This window comes from Cygnus olor, chromosome 22, assembly GCF_009769625.2.
Source record: "Cygnus olor isolate bCygOlo1 chromosome 22, bCygOlo1.pri.v2, whole genome shotgun sequence".
Taxonomy (NCBI): Eukaryota; Metazoa; Chordata; class Aves; order Anseriformes; family Anatidae; genus Cygnus; species Cygnus olor.
Genome location: NC_049190.1, coordinates 7,194,445 through 7,210,394, shown reverse-complemented (window position 1 = coordinate 7,210,394; position 15,950 = coordinate 7,194,445). Strand labels below are relative to the sequence as shown.

General features: G+C 48.8%; 1 protein-coding gene across 5 annotated transcripts in view; it reads right to left on the bottom strand.

Moving 5' to 3' along the window:
- KIRREL3 (kirre like nephrin family adhesion molecule 3) overlaps nt 1-15,950 on the bottom strand; it is a 318,683-nt gene that overhangs the window by 103,598 nt on the left and 199,135 nt on the right. For 4 of the 5 annotated variants that reach the window (XM_040534284.1, XM_040534285.1, XM_040534288.1 and 1 more), the window contains exon 2: nt 2,902-2,979. The exons of the other annotated variant lie outside the window; for it this stretch is intronic. In XM_040534284.1, the coding sequence (XP_040390218.1) occupies nt 2,902-2,979 (78 nt within the window). The remainder of the gene's footprint in view (nt 1-2,901; nt 2,980-15,950) is intronic. 5 annotated transcript variants of the gene reach the window in all.

Here is a 15,950-nt window from a genome sequence, read left to right as displayed (position 1 = left end):
ATGCACCCAAATCAAGCCTGCTGTCCCGGCTCATGCTTTGCAGCAGCGATACAGCATGAGGCAATTGCAGCCTATGCAGTGCAGCAACACCAGCTGTGGGGGGACTGCTCAAATCAATTTTGCTTTGCACATCACCACCAGGAGCATCCAAGGCTATGCTGTTGCTTTGCAGCTGTGAGAGAATCTGGCACCTCCTCCAGACCTGTTTTGTTTGGGACCCAGGTTGATATATGGCAATACAAAGAGCTGATGTGCATTAACTAACGCTAATGGAGGTGAGTTCTTGGACATTTATTTTTGCTTCTCACCCTGGAAGACAGCTCAGCCAGAAGAGCCTGCACCTGCAATCATGTTAATGGATGTGCATCGCTTGCCAGGTGGGATGCAGACAACATAATGCTAGCAAAACCCCTCACTGGGCATGGCCACAGAGCATCCATAAGACACAATATTTATTTTACCCTGCTGGAGGAGGTTGCCACAGTGGTCTGCAAGTGCCCAGCCTGGATCCTGTCCATGGGGACAGCCAAGAGTAGAGTTTGCCCACCAGAAGGGCTTTGAGAGCAGCCGCTCCCCTCCAGTTCCTAGCAGATGCAGCCCAGGATGGCTCCGTACCAGGTCTGCAGCCGTACAGCGTGGTGCAGCTCCTCCACACCGACAAGACCTGCGTCTAAGTCCTCTTGTGCTTCTCTACCTAGGAGCCCATTCTGTAGATGTCTCCATTAAGTGACAGCAAGGTTCTAATGATCCCTGTAATTACCCATTTCCACTATGATGGAGACCCCACACTTCGTAATTATCCAATTGCCCCACTGCCTGCCTCTGCTTTCAGCTCCTTCAGCTGCCCTGTCATTATTAATAGGGCTATTCATTAGCACCATAATGCAGTAAGAGAGGAAAAACTCTCACTTGGCAAAAACATGAAGGGGAAGCTGTCTCACTCCTTATCCCTGCAAGGTAACTGGCCCAAAGAACCTGGCTCAGGTACGTTTGGCAGGGAATACCTCTGGGATGACCAGACATCTGAAACCCCCCTCTGCTCCCACCAGTGCTCAGCCCATGTTCTACAGCTTGAATCTGTGCTGAAATCTAAAACCCAGGAGGCTTGAGGTCTACAATTGTCATCCAGAACCATCTCCAGTTAAAACACGAGTCCCAGGCGGTCTTTGTGGCCATGGAAATCCCCTGACTTTGTGTTCATTTTTTTTTTTTTTTTGCAGATTGTACCTTTAAACATAATGGCCCTGCAGTCTGCAGGGGCCAGAAACTCATCTCGAGGCAGGCACGCTTTGTTCCCTTCCCCACACAAAGGCTTTACTTTTGGCCTTTCATGTGTCTTTGTTCTCTCTCCACAAAGCCATGTCACGGCTGAAAAGGGGGCTTGCTCTGTAGGTGGATGCAGGCTTTGAATCCCAAAGGATGGGCTGGGACGCCCACGCGAAGCACCTGTGAACATCCCAGGGGCATGGCCAGGCAGCCTTGGAGAGGCTCCAGGAACACGAAAGCAGCCAGAGATTGCACCTTCCCACAGCACTCGGATGAGGCTGTGCCGTCCTTTCTCCCAAGGGGCAGCCCCTTCCTATTAAAAATATTCTAATCAATGTTTAAAAAGCACAGGATAATTAACAAACATGAGGTGAAAGCTTGTGAAGTGCTTTCTCCATGTTATCAGCTCAGTATCAGGACTCCTGGGGAACCGAGGGAACCTTTGATCTTCTAACTGATATTCAAGCCATAAGTTTGCCTCCACTGGAGCTTCACCCCATGCAAGCTAATGCACCTTTTGCCCTCACGAAGGCAAAGCTTCCTGCAGGAGCAAAGACCCCTGTGGCCAGTCGCTGGGCATTATGCCATCCTACACACGCAAAAGAAAGCACAGCGGGCAAGTCAGCCCACCTTCTGCCCAACCAACCCCCAAAACAAGGACTGAGCCCAACTCGGACCTTTTTGGGTTGAGCTCGCCGTCCCCAGCAGCAGCCCCACTCTTGTACACATCCTCAGCAAGCACCTTCCGACTGGCCCAGTCCCGGGACCTCCTCGGATCCAGCATTACCCAGAGGTGGGGCTGCACCAGGGCCCGCTTCAGAAAAAAGCAGCCAAGCGACGAAGCTACGAGAAGCAAGGATGCCGATCCTTCCGAGCATAAATAGTTTTTGTTTAGTTATTACACTTCATAATTATTTATGGTATTTCTATGGATTAATCAATGCTCATAAAATACCTGGGGGATGACTAGAATATAAAACAGGGAAACTTTAGCGAGATCTCTGCCTCAGCACAGGGGTTTGACAAGCAAAGCAACTATGCTTTTGAAAAGGCACAGCAGCCCTGATCTCAGGTGAGAGATTTATCCAAGCAAACGCCGACAGCTTTTGAACACAGCAAGGCTAAGCCTGACTCTAATTGACTTTTGTACCTCTGCCACCAATTAGCCAGACATTTGTTTGGCAAGGAAGTCCATGTAAGCTCCAGGATGTTGCAGCTTTAGGGATATTAGGGGTGAAGGTAACCTGAGCATATCCCCACTCCTCTCCAGTGGGGTCAGATGCACCAGCTGAAGACAAGTGCTTTGAAGGTGTCCTGGTGAGGCACCACCACCCAAGCAGAATAAAAGGACTAGAAGCAATGATTGCTGAAAGAGCTTCCTGTGCGACAAATCCCTTTCACAGGAAAAGACAGTGGATTTGGGATGAATGGAAGCAATAAGCTCCTGCTCTTCTCTTGCTACTTCATGCAGGGGCTTCCCGTCTGCTTGCCCAACAAGATGTTTCAGAAATCAAAGAGGAAGCAGGGTTTTCCCCTCGGGGCGACCAAGAAGCTAGCATGTTCCTAGCAATAGTGAATCCTTGTGATGAGACTGCTAAGGAGGAAGGATGAAGAGAAGGTGGGGAAACCGCTCACCTTCAGTCATCCTGCGGTACTTCTCCTTGTACATGAACCCCAGTACTAGGCAGCATCCTCTTCCCGGGAGCCCCAGTTCTGCAAGAGAAGAGAGAGCCATGTTAGAAGGCTGGGGACAAGAGCAAAATGGGGATGCTGCAGGGAAGGAGTTCTGCCAGCTACTTTGCTCAGGGGAAGCACCAGCGACGTGCAAGCCGCTGGTCCCAACCCAACTGCATCCAGCTGACTGCTCTGCTCAGCCACACGCAGCCAGAGGCAGGAGGGTCACCGTCCCCTCCCTGTTTCTCAAGCACTCCTTTCTATTGTGCATAGGGAACAAGCTGCATCTTCCTATGCACCAGTGTGCTGCAAACACACAGGCTCTTTAATCCTGGTCTCCCTTGGCAGGCATGGCAGCAGATGGGACGTGGCCCTCCAAAGGGAAGACAAAGCTGGCTTGAGGCACCTCGCTCTTCGGAAACAAGCGGGTGACCCTACAAGCGGTAAAGTGCCTGAGTCCAAGGAGGCCTATGCCTTTGATGCCTTGATTCCTTAATGGGGTTTTCTGACTATCGACAACCAACAGAGAAAGATCTGAGCGTGGCTTCTCCAGAAGTAGGCTGCGTGCACGCATCTCCCTACACGCATCTCAGAGCGGCAGAAAGCTCCCCTTCTTCAAACGCATTCTGTGTCACAGCGGAGAAAATTAAGGTACCACGTCCCCGCCGCTGCCTGCCTGCGGACCTGCCGTGCTCCTCGGGGGTTGCTGTGCTCCGCAGGGCCCCGCCGATCAAAGCCCCTTTGATGTTTACTTAATGCGGCTGTGGTCTCCTTGGTGCCCGCTATCCGAGGATGAGGCACTCGGGAGCATCGCGGAGCCGCGAGCAGGAGGGGAAGGCAGCAGAGCAGGAGCGCAGCAGGGGCTGCCGGCAGCCTCGGCTCGAGCTGGGCAGCACCACGCAGGTTGGGCTTTGGACTCCATGCCACAAGCTAGGGTTCGCGCTGCACAGCTGGGCTGCTTTGGAGCAGGAAGGTTGCTCACCACTGTGCGATGTGCAGGGAAGATGCCTGGAGTCATACAGCACTGCGTATGCAATATTCCTCCCTAGGGCTGCTAGCTACTGTGGCATTCTGGCAGAAGAGTCATCCTCCTCCTCTCGCGTACAGCAGCTCGGGGCAGAATCGGAGCCCAAATCCGGAAGACACCGATGACTTGTGACCCCCATGGTGCTCAGGGTACGAGCAAGACAAGTTAAAAAAGTTTGTCTAACTTTAACTGGGATCCATCTTGCAAGAGCTTAAGGACCAACAGCTCCTGATCCCATGACAGAGGTCATCAGCATCTAGCCAAATAAATGCTATGTTCTGTCCCACTAAAGGAAATTGGCCATACAAAATGTCTATCAAGATGTTTAAAGTAAGACAAAATTTAGTTGTCCCTTAAATTCACACTGCCACTTAAAGTCAGACCCCAGAGGGAAATGGGCATCCGTGGGCAGTGACACACTTCATCTGTCGGGATGATTTTGGAAGTGCCCATAATTCTCTCACTAACTATAAAAGGTGGTGAGCAACTCAGGTGTAGATGCTTAAAGATTAGACTGTTCAAGACAGGTGAACTGACCACCCACATTCTCAGCAGTTGCTTGAGTCAGAGTCCCTACCATCAGCACAAGGCAACCAGCAACCTCCTCCTGGCTGATGCAGAGGTGGCAGCCAGCCCTCCTGCTCCTCACGCTGGGGGTGATGTGATCCGTGTCACCCCACACAGCCTGCTCTACGCAAACACACCCAGAAAGGTGTCAGCTTGCAGAGCGTTGTGTGTTCAATACTCCCCGTTACTGTTAAACCTGCTGGTTTTAGCTAAGGACATTCAGCGCGGGCTGCCTTGGTTAGGGCTAGCCAACAGCTAGAATTGATAAGACCTCGCTGAACTTCAGGTGGGTTTCCATAGAGGACCGCATGATGCCGTGAGGACGAACACCCTGCGTGCATCAGCTGCAGGCTGCCGATAACCTCCCCAGCCTCTGGGGCTGTTTACACAGAGCCTGCAACGCATTTATGCCTTTATTGATGGAAAAGACAAATGGCATTGATTCCTATTGAGCTTTCAACGAGCACCAAGCTATCAAAGTGCAATTAAAACAACACAATTAGATTAGCATCACACAAGGCAGCACAGTCCACAGCGGGGTTGAGCAAGCCCGCATTGCTGTCTTGCTAATTTCATCGTGCATCGTACAGCCCTGCAAATGCACAACTGTTTTTTTCCCCCCAGACTTGGAGCCCTGGCATGGCAAAGGCTGCCATACTCTCTGCAGCCAACAAACAGCTGCAAGAGCATCCTGAGCCAAAACAGAGGTGAATGGAGCTGGGACAGGGGCAGCAAAAGGTGCAGCTTACTTGAGGGGATGAATGTCAACCCAGTGCCCAAATTCAGATGTCCAGCTCTCATCTTCCAGGTGCAGGAAGAGAAATGCTCCCCAGAAAGAGCCTGTGCTTTAGAGGTGATGGCAAGGGGCTACGACTGAAGACAAGGGCTGTGGTACCCAGTGCCTCAAGCACAACTTTGCCCTTGCAGGAGGGAGGGATGGATCGGTGAGATCAGGGTTGTCACCCATCCAGAGCCTGGATGGGCCCCCACCGGAATGGGTGTTGCTGGGCCATTTGCCTCCCTGAAGGGTGCTATAATTAATGCTTATAAAACACTTTGATATCCCATGATGAAAGGAGCTATACAGGAGCACTACATTATAATAATTCATACCATAAATTTGTGAGAACATGCAAAAATCTTTATAGCTAAAGGCACCTTTAAATACTTGAGAGTGCCTTTAAAAGGTAAAATACTTCAAGATGACTCTGATGCCTACGGATGTCTCACCACTTCACAGCTTTTAATGGCTATCTAAAAGCTTAAATAGTGAAGCAGACACCCCAGCATTTTAAATCTTCTGACTTTAGGGGGCTGCTGAGGTACCACTGAAAAAAGAACATTTTAACCCATGGATGTGTGGCACCCACCTCCTGAAACAAATCCCATCCACTTCTGTGCAATGACAACCAATTTTTTCCTAGCATAGTAGAATGAGTTACAGCTGAGGTTTGTCACCCTGGCCACTTAGAAAAAGCGTGAGTTTAAGTATTGTGTTTGGAAAATACACGGCAGAAGCACATTTTGACTCAAAGTAGATTGCATTGATTCATCCCAAAATCTGTAGAAGAGCCACTTAGACAAAGCAAAAGCAAGTCCAAGCCATGTGTTGTCAGCATTAGGGGCAGCAAGTGACAAAGAAGCAAAATCCAATGCAAAGAAACAAGTTCAGAGGATGAATCAAGCTTATGACTTCTAGGAAGTGACCTTTATGTGCATCTTAGGCAACAGAGGAGGTCAAGCTGGCTTTGGGAGAGAGATATCTTTTCCCTGGCCCAAACTATGGAATCCTGCTTTTTCTCTATTTCCCCCCTTCATTTGGGATTTCCTTACTCACTCTTAAGGCAATTCTCCCAATGACAAGTCAGAAAGGGATCCAAGTTTCTGATCAGCCAGTACATTAAAGGCTAACACTGCAAAGAAGTAATAAAGGTTTATTAACACAACTATAATGTGTACTATTGTGTAGCTGTATTCCACCAGGAATGGTAATAAATGTTTAATAGCTCAATAATACCTGTTTAATAATTTTTCAGCTTATCCTGTCGAATTGCAAGTTTATTAAAGAACGATAAACTTTATAATCACTGTAAAGGCATAATTGCGATTCCATTGCTTATTTAATATTGAGTTAATTATATTACAACTAAGTTATATTTTCCCATACATATTAAATATCAATTAGCTGTTTTAAACTATTGATTTGTATTTAATTAACTATGCTATTATATACCAATTAAGCTCTTAGAAGAGAAGCAGAAACAGCTGGTCTCTTAAATTAAAATTTAAAAACATTGTATTAAAATAAATATCACGTTTCTATTTTTTCATGTTTTCCTTCTGCAGAGATGGCAATTTGCTATCTGTAAATATTTTTTCCAGTTGCATGTTATATGTATGAGCTTCGTTCTGACCTTTGCCTTTCCAGGATGGGAAGGGGCAACTTCCGTGGCAGACGGCCACCACGTTTGGGAGTGGCTGACACTGGGATGGGAAAGGCAGAGGGCTGGAAAAGCCCCCTCTCACCTGGGGATCTAAGAAGTCAAGAACTTGGGTGTGAGCTCCTGAAAGAGCATGAAAGTCCTGGAGGAAAGAAGCTCCATACCTTTCTGGTGGTTCCTAATTCAGCTACCAAGGGCGGTAGGAGAAGATCCTATCACCAAATCCAAGAGTTCTGCATTACTTTTAAAAACACTTTGAGAAACCATGTGCTCCTGCTTAGAAGTATGCTGTCCTGACATGTTAAGTTGTCTGCTATTGAATTCCTTGCTAAAAGAAAACAAAAAAAACAAACAAGAAAAACCCACACAAACAAAAAAACCTAATTATTTCCCTGGTCTTTTCTGGAAAGCCCTAAGTCTTCCAACGTTCTTGGCTTCACCAAGGTAGCAATGATTCATCCCAGCAGCTAGAAGAAGTGTGTGAAGGAGCATTTTCTTCTTCACTTTTCAGCACACTGCCCTCCAGGTTCAGCAGCCATCCTGCTTTGCTCATGGTTTAGATTTCTTAGGCGTGCCCATGACCTCTTCTTAAGCAGTCTTTGCTCTGGGCACCACTGAGGTGAGCTGCATCCTTCCCCTCCAAGTTCTCTTTCTGCCACAAGGATTGGCTTCGAGCTTCTTCCCTTGCTGTCCTTTGCGTCCACAAGCACTGCTGAGCAATCCAAGCCACTGCCTCGTTTCAGCAGAGAGCAAATGGATCCTCCGGCATCCAATTTGTATGTTATACCATTAAGTCTGCAGAGCAATCCAAGGTCCTCAGAGATGAAAAAGCTATACAAATGCAAGTTGTTATTAAATCTGTGCCTGGTTAATTTATAAAAATGTATTAAAAAAACTAAGAGGCTTCCCAGATGAGAAAATGGGCACATTACTCTTTGAAATATGAATGAAGTAGAGATCAGTGTTAAATGCTGTGGTGATATTGTATTTTATTCTACAGTGCTCTGCAGAAAAGTTGCATTTATAAACCCATTTATTGTGTTATGTACTTGCAAACCACCTTGTCATCCATTTATTGCACAAATAAAATCTTAAAAGCAGAGGATTAGTTGAGTGTGTCCCCGTGGGACCACAATCTGACTTTAAAAGGATCCATCAATGAAGGAAAACAGATGGAGCAGAGGTGTTTGCCAGCTCATTGCTCCAAGACGTAAAACGCAACTGCGCAGAAGGGCTATCCTCTGATGGGCCCCAGACCTGCAAGTCCTGCCCATATTAACGAGGGAAAGCACGTACAGCAGAGCTTGCGGAAACCATGGCCCCCCTCAGGAGCCAGGGCTGGCCAAAGATTTAGAACAGCAAAGTCTCCTCTCTCACCACCACACAAGGGTGAAGACCACCTTGGGGAGGATGGTTTGACTTTGCACAGCCAAGGAAATTCCTCTAGACTGAAAACTGTGAAATCTCACTGTAAAGATCTAAGTTTCCTTTAAACAATACTAGAGAGAGGTGTGTATCTATACCAAGGACACAGCAGGAGCACCAAAACAAGCCAGCCCTAGTGCTGTTTTACCTAAAGGGAATTTCTGGCAAGTGTAGTTCTTGAAGACCCTCTACGGCTTCTACCAACCATGCTTTTGGGTTAATAAACCATAATAGAAAATGACAGGATACGGGTGGGTACACTTACTTTAACTGAGCGTATTTCAACCCGTTGAAAAAACAGAGCCACTCCCAACCCAGGAGCTTCTCTTGGACAAAGTTTTGGACAAGCGCACACCTGACACACCACAGTACGCTGGCATCCAGCTACCCAACATGCCCTGGAAGACCCCAAAACCAAGAGGAAGACTCGCAAAATAACACAGTAGTTTCCAAGTAAGAAACCACTTATACAGCGTGATCTCCAAGAAAGATCACCAGGAAGGAGCTCTGCCCTGGTATCAGGCAATTAAAAATTACTTCTTAGCAGGAAACAACTGGCAGAAGGGGAAAGAATAAAGAGGGACTCATGCTGCTAGGCAAAGAGACTTATTTCCCTCTATTCCCTGGCTAACAAAGGGAAGAAAGGCAGCTCCAGGTTGCAACTCAGCGTTGAAGTGTTTTGAAGAGGTTTTTCTCCCTAGTGGCAATGTGGAGCTTTTGGTAACCCAAAGTTCAGTAAGCTGAATTAGTTTGTATCCCCCACTCTCCCCGCTAGTCCCCCATGGTTGACGCCCCTTTTCTGAACCTCTTACAAACCTACTGTACGTGGGGGGGCACCAAGCAAGTGAAAAAAGATCCTCGCAAACCTTGAACCCAGTGATTCTTAGGATTTTGTTTTTCCTCTCTGAAATAAAGAGGTCTGAAAGAGGAGCTGCTACAGGAAAAAAAGTTTACCCCAGAGTAAGAAAGCCTTCAGTACCTGAACTTTCTTGCATAAACAGGCTTTCATACCTTTGCACGCTCAGGTATGCATTTGGACTAGTCAAATCCTCTTAAATGCCTTGCTTTGATGAGGTCTTATGGCAGCAAATCCCACACCTTAACTACACCTAGCATGTAGGAAAAGTACTGCGTTTCCCCTTGTCAAAATCATAACATTCACACAGTGTTTGTTTTGTTCAAAGAAACAAAAGGTTCTGTAGGAACAGATGTTCTCTTTACCAGTAACAACATCAGATCATCTCCTGATTGCTCTTCCAAAAGCACTGCTGGTCAGAAAACCAGTGCAGCCACGTCACCCTGCCAACATCACACGTGGGCATTGCATGAGGCTTGTGGGGTTGCCCACAGTCACAAACCCTCCAGCGGTATGGGCAAGAAACCATAACCTGCACCTTGAGCTTGCCACTTGCTGTCTGCACGCCCTCCTGCTCAGAAGACCACCACGGGCATGCAGCCATGCCCACAGCAATGCCCCCACCCCATGCTGCATTTTACCATCTCACAGGCACAGTTCAGATGGTTCCTCCCAGTCTCCTTGGCTCACACTGTATTTTGCAAGAACAAACCAGAGCCCTGTCCTGCTGCCTCCCCCATCCTTCTTGACTCTGAGCCTCCTCCGCCTGCTGCACACCCAGGACACAGCCCCCTAGAAATATGCCTGTTTTTCAGTGGGGCTAGGCCAACTCATCTTTATGACAGACTGAACCGGTACTTAAGAGCTTCCTGGGGGTTTAAATCTGCTTTTGACCAAAGTCCATGGTGTCTGCTGCTCTGTTCAAGCCACAAGGAGCAGCTCGTGCTTGCAGGCTCATCACAGGCTCATCACAGGAAGGTCAGAAACAAGACTTCTGGAGAAATTTGGGCAATGCACAAGCACCTCCCCACACACTCCCCAGTCTTTCCCAGATCAACCCCCAAAACTATGACACCTCCCATCCATATCGTCCTTCCAGGAGGAGACGTGCAGACCACGTTTGCTGACCCCAGCAAGACTCTGCCTCTGTCGGGGCCACCAAGGCTACTGGAGGACAGCCAGGTGATGGGGACATCTGTCCTGGTTGTACCAGGAGACGTACCATACAGACCTTCTCACATCCACTGGGGCACAAACAGGGAGGCCAGAAGAGGAAAACAGAGAGTTTGAGCCTCCTTCCTTGCTGTCTGTCTGCTCTGCCTCCCCGAGGCATCTCCTCTCGCAAGCCCAGGGCGCGGATGGCCCCAGGCTGTCTGTCACCAGCCCCCACGCTCCACTTGGCAGCAAAGACCCGAGCTGGCAGTCACCTCGGGACACGTCTGATGGGGCCGGTGGTGGAACCGATGCAGCATTACAGCCATCTTCCCCTTGTGCCCCCCGCAAAGCCAAGAACTGCACACTCAGCTCCCCAGAGGGGGACAATAACTGCCCTACCAATGAGGTAAGGAGGGAGGGTAGATCTGAAACCTATTACAGCCATCAGAACAGCAGAACACCTTCCTGCAATGCCTCTCCCATTGCACTCGATGAAAGAGGCTCCCCAGGGAATCCAAAGACCCTTCTTATTCTGCCTCCAGCAGTTGCACTGGCTCCTGGATGTGCTCCCGCTCTCCAGGAGGGCTTTCGTAGTCTCTAAGTCAGTCTGAAATCCGAATGAAAAAGCTCAGAACAAAACAGGAAGAAAGATGCAAAACCAGGGTATTTTGGTTCCTTAGGAACACAGTGCTTTCTCTAAAGACCTGCTTTCATCTCCAAGCACTCTGGTTTCTCATTTCATCAAAAGCCACTGCACTGTTCCTTGCCTCTGCTGTGGGACCCCTGCAGGTCCCATGGCAATCCAAGGAACATTAGCTACACACACAGCACAGCATCATCCTGAAGTCTGGTGAGAGGATCTCATACTGAAATAAACAACACACCCAGTGCTCTCCTGGCACAAAGAGAGCTTCGTTTACACGTAGGCCTAGAGATCTGCATAAAGCAGGAGGCACCCTAGCCTTACAGCCCACCCAGATCATCCCGTAACATTTCTGCTCAGCTACAAGGAAAGCTTGGCACTGGAAACCCTTTGCAATGAGCCCTTAAGTCGTGGGTCTGACAGGTTGTGGGCACACTGGAGCAAAAAATAATAAAAATAAAATCACAGCACTGTAAAGGTCACATCTATTATAGCACTCTGGATCAGCAAGGGCTCCTTGCACATCCCACCTTGAAGGCATTTCTGGCTGAGCCATCCATTTTAGGAGGCTAGAAAGACAGGGGAGAGTATAGGAAAGCACAAACCTTGGGAACATCCAGCAAACAGAGCTATCCTCTGCTTGACCTAGAAAACCATCATCAAACCCACCTGCCCTGGATCCACCAGACCCTCCTACGAAGCCCACTGCCTCACATCTCCAAATCCTTCACATGCAACCTCCTGACACCCTAGACAACCACACTGGCTCCTCCAAGACCAAGTACTGTGGCCCTTTAAACCCCTCTGAAGGCAGGGAAAGCACTGAAGAGTAGTTGTGCTCTCATTTGAGGATGAGACGACAGAGCCAGGGAACCCTGCAGTCCTTCTATTACTGGGAAATCATGCTCCAACCTCGCAAATGCCATTACTCCTGTGTATCTTATAATTAAATTGTATTTGCTGGTTACCTCACAGCATGTCTGCAATTCTTGTGCATCCAAGGCTTTTTTTTTTGATCTTCAGCTTCTATTTTATTTTCCCCTCCTTGCCAAGCCTCAGCAATTTCAGAAAACTCCTTAACCTGCCTCCCGCTTGTGAGGTGAGAAGGCGGGCAGGAGGCACGCTGTGCAGCACTGGTCTGCACTAAGCCACCTCCTTGTGGGCCACCCAGCTACACAAGAGCTATGGTGTGGCCCCAGTTACCCCCCTGCTCCCACCACCAGCAGGGTGGTCGAGTCAAAGGAGACCAGTGATGTGAACAAGCCACCCTGAATCAGATCTGCACACGCAGGTGAACCCCTCAAGTTATTTAAGCTCCCATTTAAACCATTAGGAGGTTGAAGCACCTAAATATCTTGGGAAACCTCACTGATGGTGGTGTAACTGAACTTTTGGAGGTGAATAACTTGGCCAAAGGAGCAGGAGATGGAGAGAGGAATCCCAGCTGGGGGTGCTTCTGCAGAGAGCGCTGCATCAGCTGGCAGCACCTCGCTGCAGTCCCTGCTCCTGCTCTTTGCCTTCTGCTAAAACTTACTGGAAGAGCGTGCGGTGCTAAGCTGCAACAGGCAGCAGGAAAACAGGTCCCTACCCCCGGCAAAAAACAAGATGCCAATTACAGGGCAGGGGAGGAAGCTGCAAGACCGAAGGGATCAGCTAATCACCGCGCCTCCATCCCTTCCTGCGGACGGCTGCTTTGATTGGGGTATTGAGGCTCTGCAGCGTGCTGGCGGGGAGGGCTTTGGTCACATTCAGCAGCAGGAGAAAAGAAAACAAGTGGGCAAATTTCGGGCTGTGGGAGGCTGATTGCTGCCCTGCCTTGACCACATTCCTTCAATAGCCCAGCAGTAGCAGATTCGGGCCCGTCGGGAGAAACAAATCCATCACCAAGACTGCCAGGCCACGCAGACGTCCTGCTACAACCGCGGCTGCAGACAGCGCTGCTCCTGCTGCCGTCTGCACCAGCCACCTTGCCTGGACCCAGGGAAGACACTGAGCATCTGCAGCTCTAGCTGGAGCATCCAGCTAAAATCTTAAGCCTGCAACATTTACTTCCTCTCAAGACCATCCCAGCTCCCCTTTTACAGCATTATCAGTTTCCCTGATAATTGACCTGAAAGCTCACCATTTCTGCAGCTGGCCCTACCGGGCGCATCCCTCCAGTTGCCGTGCTTTTACACTGCAGACACATTGCTAGTGGCACTCACCAGCTTCAGCAAAAAGGCTGGGAGTTCACAGAACATTAAAAACTTCCTCTGCTCCTGCAGGGGTGATTATTACAGGCAAGAAGAGGCAGGAAGGTAAGCCAGAGGAAATCAGTAGGGGAGGGATTAGCACCCTGCTCGTGCCCTTATGCATCATGAAGCACGCATGAGCAGCAGGGATCTCATACACTGCAGTCCCCCCCCTCACTATGTGCCTTGTCTGAATCAAGCCCAAGCTCACAGCTTATGCCCTTTATGCTTTCACACACCTTCCTCCCTGCTACTACACCTCGTACCCACTGCTAAGCCCTGTAACTTATTGTGAGCAGTTTGGCTTCCACTGCCAGGGGGACATCTTCCTGGTGTTGGTCATAAGGCGAATGATATGTGAGAACAACTCCCCTGCTTCCCCCGGTGTCAGCATGCTGCTCCCGAGTGCACACTCTCTCCATCCCATTAAAAGTAATGGGGTGAGATTGTCCAGCCCATTACTTTCAATGGCTTAGTTTCAGTCAGACAGCCTAAAGCTCCTGTATCCTCAAAACAGCAAGCAGAGTGGCTCCAAAACTCTGCTTCATTATCACGTTGTGTATTCCTGCTTGCCAGAGTTTAATTGGAAAGACAGCCAAGCCCGCGTTTAGGTTTGTTAATTGCTGCAGGAGACACAGGAGTATGCCTTGCACCGCTGGCAATTATTTCCTTGCTCAGCAAATTTTGTTTTTAAGGGGATGACTTGCAAGGTGTGAGGTTTTACAGAAATACCCTAAGTTCTTTTAAAAGACGAAGAGAGGAACGTATGCAAGCATAGCCACGGGAGAGGCACTTTATGCAATGGTTATGTGCTCCAAGATTCAGCTGGTCCTGCTGCTGCTGCTGTAGGGAAAGTTCATTTCCAGGAAAAGCTGGCTGGGGAGAAACACAGCTCATGCAAAAAGCCAAGTGCAAATCGTATATTTAAGATGCATCACGGGAGCTGTAGTTTAGTTCTGAACTGTAAGTCCAATAACATGCTGAGGGCAGAGACAGGCCAAAAATCAAAGCACTCTGCTTCCAAGACAGTTGGATATTGCAACGTGCTCAGAAAGCCACATGGCAAAACACCACGGGAGCCTGAGAAATCCCATTTGTGGTCCCATTTTTGACCTTGCCTTCTGCTCCGCTTTCATTACAGCCTGGCAGAACCTGACCACACAAAGCCCTGTGCTTGTTTCTCATGTGGGGACGGGACCCATTAGGTACCCATCCATCCATCAGGACACTGAAATAACAACAGCCACCTCTATACCTAGAAAAATCTGGGAGGAACTGACCAGTTCAACGGTCAACAGAAAGCTTCCTCCATCATTAGACACCAGGAAGCTGCTGAGGTGACACTTCTAGCCAGGTGGCAGAAGTTTTAAGCACGACATGGCTTTTTTTCTTGCCGCTGATCTCACCAAAGGGAAGACTCCAAAGTGCATCTCTGTTGTACCAAACCCGCACGAGCTCTTGATGTGGCCTCTGCAGATTTGAGGCCATGCTCTGTTGCATTGCTGAGGCTATCAGCCGCTGCTTCAAAGATGTTAACATCTTGATGCTCACAGCCCTGTCCAATCCAGGACAGATGGTAATAAATTTTTCAGTGGTTGGAGCAGAGTGCAGTAACTGTGTGATTAGCATCTTTTTCTCCACTGCACACTTCATCTGTGAACTAAGATTAAATACCTGGAGGAGAAAAGCAGCAGGAAAAGTGAACTTGAATATGTTTTCACTGCAGAGCTCACATGAGTGAGCTACCAGCTCAGATCTGAGGTCAGGGGCAGTTTGTTGGGGACAGCTTTCCCCACTCAGTTCCCCATCTCAGTTTTCAGAGATGCTCTTTCTGTCAGCACAGCGGCACCTGGAAATTCTTCTGACCTGGCAGCCGGCCTGCCAGGAGCAGCGAGGTCTGCAATCCCCTCAGAGAGAACAAGGGGAGGAGAACCGCTCCATTTCCTGCCTAGATTTGAACTCTCAACTCATTTAAACCAAACAAAACCTATTGCAACTGCCTGTCAAGCCTCAAGAACCTCACTTTCCTCCAACCTCAGCCTGAGATAAAACAAGGGAGTGAGTTTCATGTATTGCACGGGAGATTAGGGATGGTGCCAGATGTTGAGAAAAGGAAGAAATCATCAGCTACAAGGGCAGCAACCATCAAAGCACCGTTCTTCATCACTGCAACACAGGTACAAGGCCAGCAATGCCAGTAAGGGACCTCAGCTGGCAAGCAGTTTAGATCACCGTTAAAAAGCACACTTTGTTTTGGAGTGCAGAGTAATTAGAGCTAGAAGATTATTTTTACGGGTTGTAAGCCCTAAATCACCAAAACCCTCCTCGATCCCTACAGATCCAACTCTCTACAGAGTCAGCAAGCTGTTTTGCGTGCTTGTGCACCCTGCACATGCTGTGCTTGCCTCTAGCGCCACATTTTAGTTCTGCTCCCACACCCAATGAGCGGGTCCTGCATACAAAACGCTCTTTTTGGTGCAGCCCAAGCACAAAGTGAGAGATTCACTTGTGCTGAGAGGGAAAGTCGACGCGATTTGAGGCCTCTGGCTCCACTTGTAGGAAAATCTTCTCTTGGGCACAGAAAATCCAAACGCGCTCAACAGGTTAGACTTGGGGTCAGGCAGAGAAATATCCTATATATCCTACTGGGCCAGAAACAGAGCAT